A 7,977-nucleotide genomic window follows, 5' to 3' on the forward strand; every position below is an offset into this window, starting at 1 on the left:
GGGGCGGGCGGGGCCGTGCCGGGCCTCACCTCCGGAGCACTCCGCCCAGCAGCGACGCGTTGAGACACTCGGGTGGTGAGAGCCGCCGCTGTACTTCCGCCACCGTGACCTTGTACTTCGAGGTGGAGCTGAGGAGCGAGAGGCGACCCGGAACTGAACAGAAGACTTCGTTGGGGTTCACCACGCCGCCGAAGAGGTTGTCCTTGTTAATAGGGATGGCGGAGACTGCATTGCTGTTGGACTTGGACAGGGACACGGGGCCTGCGGAGACAGAGGGGAGGCCGCGTGTTGGGCGTCATGGATCACCCCCAAATCCTGCCCGACCCTGGCCTTCATCCCGGCCAAGGTCGGCTCCCAGGCTTTGGGCCACAGTCCCCGCTTTTCCGTCCGCCTCTGAAATTCTGTGGCTCTGCTACTTCCCTTCCTCGGCCTCGAGCCCCTCCCTGCCTCACGCGGCGGCCTGGAGGCGGCCCTGCCCTCCCCCAGCCAGCCTGGCCAGCGTTTCTGCCTTGACCCTTTCCCCTTCGCCGTCAAAGGTGCTCTCTAGAGATGGGTGGTGAAATTGGTGACCCCTGAGGCTCTGAGCATCCTAGCGGAGTGGGCCCCAGATGAGGTCCAGGAGCACGGGTTCAGGGTTCAGAGAGGGAGTTACATTTGCAAACCGAGAGCAAGCTACTTGTACTTTAGGGGTTTTGCTGGGTGAGGGGTTTAGTGTCGGGGAAAAACTGCTTCAAAGACCTATTATTAAAATCAGCCGAGAATTTAGATGGCTAAACGCTGTAAACGAGCGTTTTAATTGAGGCACCACGCTGAGAAGTGGTGGATTTTGTTGTCCACACGACACGTCCAGTCTTTTTGATAAATAGGCCCTTTCCTATGTTCAATTTTGAAAACGTCTCAGTTTTGGAGATCCATTCCAAGGCCCGTTTTGAACTGCGGAGTGGGGAGGGAAGAAGAGGCCTACAGTGGAATACTAGCAATGTGCCCTTTTGTTAAGTAAATATTAATAGCCCCTCTCTGCTAAAGCGCCTTTATGGGGAAAGTGGATATATATACTTCCTAGTTAAAACCATAAGCTCTTTATTGTTGGACTACCATTGTTAGGAAAAAAATAGAAGACCTGCAGAAAGTATACTAATGCATTACGTTTCTCAGCATCAATGTAATTCAGATGCATCCACAGTCATTTAAGTACAGTATGCATTGTATTTCAAAATTCCATTTGGAGACATAATGTGCACACAGTCTCATCAGTGTTCCGTATGCGTTCTTTAATGGGGATATGCTAGACGTATAGGGAGGTGGGGGGCCCTAGGTTTTGGATAGATCACTTGTGACATTAATAGCTCTGGGGAGGCTAATAGAGACAATAGGAGTTAAACGAACTCTTGAGAGATTACTAATAAAAGAGCCAATTATCATGTCGACTTGGAAAGAGCATCTCTTAAGATTTATCCCTTGCACATCTAATTTGACGTGACAAAGACTTCACAGATGCAAAAATGAAACTTTAAACTAGCTAACAATATACTGATTGGGGTTAGAAATGAGAACAGTTTTATATAGCATCGTCCTCTGGTGGTGCCTAGAATCCTGAAATGTAACATTGCCACCATAACCAAAAAAAAGCTGCTGCCAAGAGTGAATAGCATTTAATTCAGTAAACTTTATTTCTACTCACTAAACACAATACAAATTACAAATCCATTCAAATCACTTGACACTTTTCTAACAATTTCTGCTCTGAACAAGTACGGTAATTATCCTCACATCTTCAAGATACTAATTTTAACCAAAAGCTAAAATTTTGTTAACCTAATTCACAAAGTTCCAAGACCCTTAAACATCTAACAAGAAACTAAATTGAAGAACATCAATTTTTTTTCCCCTCTGCTAAAGAGTGCTTTTTATCATCTGTCCTTACATTAATGTTAAATTATTTGTACTATTTTAGCATTTTACACTTCTTAACCCTCATCCACGCATGGATTAAACTATTAAACTGTTTCAAAATTGAAATGCCACTTCCAAATCAGTTCCACTACTGTACATTTTGTGTGTTTGTCCAAATATCATTAAACTAAATTAAATGGTTAAATCATGAGTCAGAACAAAGCTAGCCTGTTGGCATTACCAACATACTGAAAGCTGATTATTTAAGCATTGCTGTTCTGTGCCTATCTATTTGCTAATTCTGAGCCTTTAGGAAATCCTATTTGGAAAAAATAAACACAGCTCTGCAAGTTCTTTTAAATAGCACTCTGCCTGTAAGGACATGCTTGGAATGCAGAAGGAAATGGCTTACCTTTCTTAATTACAGTTTGATCTGGGATGTTAATACCCGGGTCTTCTACGTGCTGCAACAAAAGGATACACATGGATGTAAGTGTATAATCAAAACAAAAGGAAATGAATATTCCCTCCAAGATGGGAGGAGGGGAAGGTGCAGAATCAAAATTCCCCCTCCCGTATAATGACATTTATATGTAAACATCTCATCTTGGCTTATTGGAATTTGGGGCTTTGCAACTCAAGAGGTTTCACTGCACGCCCATGGCCAATTTCTCCTCCTCCAGCAAATGATCCATGTTTAAAAGGCGTGGAGATGAGGAATAAAACTTTCTTTGGAAATTAAATCAAGTGTTGGAGCCACCTAATCATTCTCAAGTCAGTTCAACATTTAGAAATGTACCTAGCTTTAGATTGGCGCCTCAGCGGCTTCTGAATTGAGCAATTCCAGTGTTCAGGCAGCGAAAGCCAGGGAAACACAATAGAAATGACAGGGGCGGAAGTAACAGGAGAGTGTTGGAAAAGGTTTAGGTAGTATAATAAAGAGCAAACACACATACACACCTTTATGGAAAACTCCAAATAAATTTTTAGAAAGACTACTGCCTGAGCCTGGATATGACAGGAATATGAAAATGATTAAAAACAAAAAACCTTTGAGCTTGCTTTCCTGTTGTCCAGCAGCAGGTCTGTCGTTGGTGTGGGGTGTTTTTCTTTTTCTTTTTTTTTTTTTTTTTTACAGATGGATGGGTATACGTGTGTGTGCTGGAGTCAAAACGTGATTAGAAAGTAAAATGAAATCATGTTTTCTAATGCAGAAACTGACAGGCAATATAATGTCTGGCTGTGTTTACAAATTAGCACCAGGGCTGCTGAGATAGAAGATTTTGCAATCATTACCAAACACAGGCATTACCATTTAAAAAACTATTACTTCCTTCTCTAGTCTTTGTCCAACAATAATACTGATTCGAACATTTTCCATTCTGTCTTGGATTTATGCTCCTGTTAATTGTGCCTGATCGCAATGATTCCGGGTGGATGGTACTAAGTTGCTTTATTACAGGTTTTATTATACTCAATGCTCTCATTTGTAACTTGCCTAAAGTGCTTCTGGATTTAAGTATAATTAAATTGAGAAATGTTCAGAAATGACTACTGCTGCAGTTCTTGTGTTTTTAACTATATGGGGAAATATGATCCCTTTATGCATGCACCCTAAACCCATAAAGTAAATGTAGTGTGGCATAATACTTTTATTTGTGTTATTTCTAGACCTTGTCCATACAGGGAAGACTGTTAAGTTTAAAACCCCACTGAGATATTAATGATTAAATAATTTTCACCATCGATTTGATTTTCTTAAATATTTAGCCAGTTATACTTACTAAAGGTTAACTGTTGCAGCAATGGGAAAAAATTGAAAACAACCTTTTTCTTGACCCAAATTCCTTTGAAAGAATTTTTTTCTTAAAAGATGGGGGAGGAAGAGGGAGGAACACCAACTGGGTTTCCTTGTTTTTATTTCGTCTTTTGGTTAATTTCTGGTACTGACCAATTTTGCCACAAAGAGTGAGTATACAGGTGTTAAGAATTCACCTTGAAATTTTTGCAAAGTAGAGCAATTCTAATTCACAGTAGTTCCAAAAGCTTGCAACATTATTTTGCAATCCAAATCTTTTCAAAGAACAAGCAAGGAAAAGATGAGAGTGCTTTGGGAAAGGGAACTAAAACGATCATAACTCCCATTTCATGTTTAAATTGCTCTTATATAAATTAGTGCTCCTCTCACTTCCAAAACAATGCACTGTTAAGTATCAGTTCCTAAAAACATGTAAGTTTGAACACACACACACAGACATACAGTGCTCACTAAACCTTATACTAGATCAAGTGCCTACTTTCCTGCCTTCCATGCAAGGGCTGCTAAACATAACCAACAAATTTCAGTGACTAACTGGGCCAAATGAGAGATGTAATAAATTTTCTATTTTCCTATGGAACTTAAATAATGTTTTAAATTCACCAAGCAAGCAGGTAAGTTCATCTGACCATTTTCCTTACAATCTAATGTAGTAATCATTAAACTGTCAACGGACATACTGCTGCAATATTTGATGCAGTAATTTGAAATAGCATTTTAGCAAAAATCACATCCAGATACATTTCCTCTCCAAAGCAGCTTTAACAGAAGCCTTTACAGCTTTAATAAAATTATTGGCTTGCTCTAATTCCATTTCAGGAAGGTTGTGAGGAAACCATAAATATATAGAATTGAAGCAGAGGTACTGGTTTAAGTTTAATTCCAGAAAGTATTTTCAAATTATCAATAGCCTGGTTTGCATTGTAAATAGTAAATGTGCTAATGCCATGCTTCTTTAGAAATTATTTTAAACTGCATTTATTGATAACTAAATTAGAACTCAATGTATTACCCAATAGTCTCAAAACATTCAATTTAATATGGGGTGTAGCAGGTTCTGATAGGCGTTGGGAACCCAGCTAATGATTTATGAGGTCACCACTTAGCACCCCTAGGAAGAGAAGAAGGCTGCATTTTAATGTCCCTCTGCTTGTTGGATTTGCTACTTAGTTTTTCTTTAATCAGGATAGGGTGTACACATAACTTTCAGGTTTCACTTGTGCTTATAAAATCCGGTTAAAATGATCTTAGTATGTCTTTTACACTTCCTTTTACATTTTGAGGACATTTAATGAGCTCTTTTGGTTGCATTTAACATCATTCCCAGGACAGGGAGAGATCTCCACGCCAGACTCAGCGGTGGAAGTAGATCTTTTAGCAATTGAGACAGTTTACTGTCGTCGAGAGGAAGATATTGTTAATGGTGACATTGGTCTGATTTATCTGTGTTGGTGGAAATGGTAATGCAGGCATTGTTTGAGGGAGCTCCAGGAACCATTGTTCTGGGGCAGAACTCGCAACTACTTTGTGTGGTTCCATAAAACGTCCCCTCCTCCCCGCCCCCGAATAAAATGTTTTTAAAAGGAAATATTGGGGAGTACCCGGGCCCACCGACTCTATGTTCCAGGTATCCTTTTTGGGGGTAGGCGAGAAGGGGGCTGTGTTCTCTCCCGCGCGGGTCGCGCGGCCTCTTACCGGGACCTCCTCGATGGCATGAGGTAAGGAGTGGATCGAGAGGTCTCCGAGTCCTGAGCTGAGCGCGTGTGGGCCGTGCAGGAGGTCCTCGTGCCGCCTGTAGTCCCTGCGAGGATCCAGGCCCGACAGCTGGTGAGGCAGCCCCCGGTGGGTGTGCAGGAGCCCTGACTCCTGGCTCTGCCTCTGACCGGGCCAGCCTGGGTGCTGCGGCTGCGGCTGGGCGTGCAGGGGGTTCAGGCTGTAGGGGTCGTTGACGTGGGAGTAAGGATCTTGCGACTGGGGGTAGATAGGCTGGTAGGGTGGGGGAAAGTAGGGGGGCTGGAAGTCGGCATTGGGGGTGTGGGACAGCGGCGGGGCGCTTGTGTAGGGAGATTGACCTACAGTGCCCAGCTGGGGCAACCGTGCCGTCCCGTTGCTGGTGCCGTCGTGACGGTCCTAGAAGAGAGCGAGAGGAAAGGTAAAGAACAAGGAATCAGGCGTCGAGCTACAATTATCCACACAAAATCCACTTGACAAGCCTGCGTGGGAAATCCCCCGTTCCCGTTGGCTGGCCGCCGGGAAAAAATCAGCTCTAAGTTCTTTTCAGGAAATACCCTCAAGTGAAACAGACCCTCCAACAACGCAGAGGAACTGTATATGTAGAGGCACAAGAGACTATTCAGGCGTTTCTTTCAAAGAGGGGAAGAGAGAGAAAAGGGTCTCCTGGAACACAGCCCATTACACTGCAGCGTGAAACCTCTCTTAAGCAAAATTAAAATTCCTCCTAAATACTAAACAGCAGAAGCGGCCTTTTCTTTTCCCCCTATTTGAACCTGTCTGCCACTGCGTTATTGTTTATTATCTTGTATTTATTTGGAGAGAAAAAAATCATAAACGTTCAAAGACTATTACCGTTTCATAACTATTTAAATAGAAACATATTTCGCAGAGGGGCTGTAACGAAAACACACGTTTAAATTACCAGCTTAAAGAAGGTTTTAACTGCAGAATCAGGGTCTGTCTTTTCCGCTTCCTCAGTTAGGAGCCTTTCTCTCGACAGAGTCGATTTATGGTTTGGATAGGGAAAGGGGGAGGTCAAGTCAAGGTTTAAAATAGAAAGATTCAGCCTTATTGGGTTTAAAAGAGAGAGGTGCACCCCGGGGCGGAGGCCCCCCGCCCCTTCCACCTCAGCCCCAAAGGGCAGAAGAAACGCCTGACTGTAGGTTTCTCTATTGCAATTCGCTTGCAAAACAAGCGAACAGAGTTGATTCCAGGGACGGCGAACCCTCGGCGGTTCAGCCGCAGGCCCCGAGGGTAGGGGGCACACCGGGCTGCACTTTTCCTGCAGACAGATTAAGCATCCAATGTTGAGAACATCTCGGGAACAAGTGAAGACGCAAGGAAATCAAGATGAACGTGGGGAAAAACACGCCTTGGGAAGCAGCGGCGAGGTAGGTCTGCGTGCTCGGAGAGGTCGAGCGGGGACTGGGGTAGGAGGTAATGCATTCGATTTAGGGATGAAAAAGAACGAGAGAAAGGCGGAAGGTGGGGTGGGGGATGCAAATGGAGGGGGTGTCCTGAAGGAAAGCTGGGCGTGAAACCCGAGGTTTCGGGCAGCTCCACGGCACCAGGTTTCCAGAATCGAATTCCTAAAGAAACAGGAACGGGGTGGGGGTGGGACTCACCATAGCTGAAAAACTGTGAACTAACATCTGCGAAGAGTCTGGGGTAACGAGTCAGGGTGGAAAAAAACAAGCAAGCCTGGAGCGCCCGGCTGCCCCGCCGCCCGAGCGCGCCCCACACAAAAGGCGCCGAGAGCCCCGCGCGACCCAGGACTCCAGTCACGGCGCCGACGCTCCCCGGAGCGCGGGAGCCCGGCTCGGATCCATCCGAACTTGAACCACCGATTCGCGCGGCGCCTTCAGCTGGTCGAACCCACGGTCTCTATCCTGCCGCGACTGGTTATGATTCAAAGTTCTTTAAAAATGAAAAACCCCAAAAAAGGAAAAAGGAAAAAGTATGTGTAAGTGTGTGGGTGCGTGCGTGTTCCTTAATCCGTGTCTCCCCCTCTTTTCTTAGCGGCGGCTTCGCTTGAGCTTCTAATAACCGCGCTGGGCAGCGTTCCTGGAGCCTCCTAATAGCAGATATTCATGACTATTAATATTACACGAATACTTAATAAGGGAAGAATGCCTGGAAATCGAGCGTGAAGCGGAGAGGCAACTCGCGCCGGAGCCGGCTCTCAATGCAGTCCATTGACGGGAGTCTCAGTGTAGCAAATCGGAGTGGGGAGAGGGAGCGCGAGAGACAAAAAGCGGGCGAGAGAGGGAGCGGGCGAGCGCGCGGGGGGCCGCGGCGCGGCGTCTGGCGAATCACAGGGAAGGGGCAACATTTTAAAAGGTTGCAGGGCATGCAAAAGTGAAAGAGAAAGAGGCAGAGGGAGACCGAAGGAGAGAGCGCAGAGAGGGAGAATGTGTCTGCGTGCGTGTGTGAGAAAGAAAGTGTGGGCGAGGGAGAGGAGCCCGGGGTGGGGAGAGGGGAGGGAGGGAAGGAGGGAGAGCCCGAGAGGAGGAAGGGAGGAAAAGAGGGAG

The 7,977-nt window shown here is 45.3% G+C and overlaps 1 protein-coding gene across 3 annotated transcripts in view; it reads right to left on the reverse strand.

Annotated features, from left to right (window-relative positions):
- The window catches only part of TFAP2A (transcription factor AP-2 alpha (activating enhancer binding protein 2 alpha)), a 22,163-nt gene that overhangs the window by 7,090 nt on the left and 7,096 nt on the right, over window positions 1–7,977 (reverse strand). For 2 of the 3 annotated variants that reach the window (XM_011989637.1, XM_011989636.1), the window contains exons 2-4: window positions 5,408–5,842; window positions 2,306–2,357; window positions 30–261 (exon numbers count right to left, since the gene is read on the reverse strand). In XM_011989637.1, coding sequence (XP_011845027.1) covers window positions 30–261; window positions 2,306–2,357; window positions 5,408–5,842 — 719 coding nt within the window. Of the gene's footprint in view, window positions 1–29; window positions 262–2,305; window positions 2,358–5,407; window positions 5,843–7,071; window positions 7,886–7,977 lie in introns of those variants that run through there. The other variant, XM_011989638.1, reaches the window with a different exon arrangement.

Source organism: Mandrillus leucophaeus, unplaced genomic scaffold (genome assembly GCF_000951045.1).
Source record: "Mandrillus leucophaeus isolate KB7577 unplaced genomic scaffold, Mleu.le_1.0 Scaffold36, whole genome shotgun sequence".
Classification (NCBI taxonomy): Eukaryota; Metazoa; Chordata; class Mammalia; order Primates; family Cercopithecidae; genus Mandrillus; species Mandrillus leucophaeus.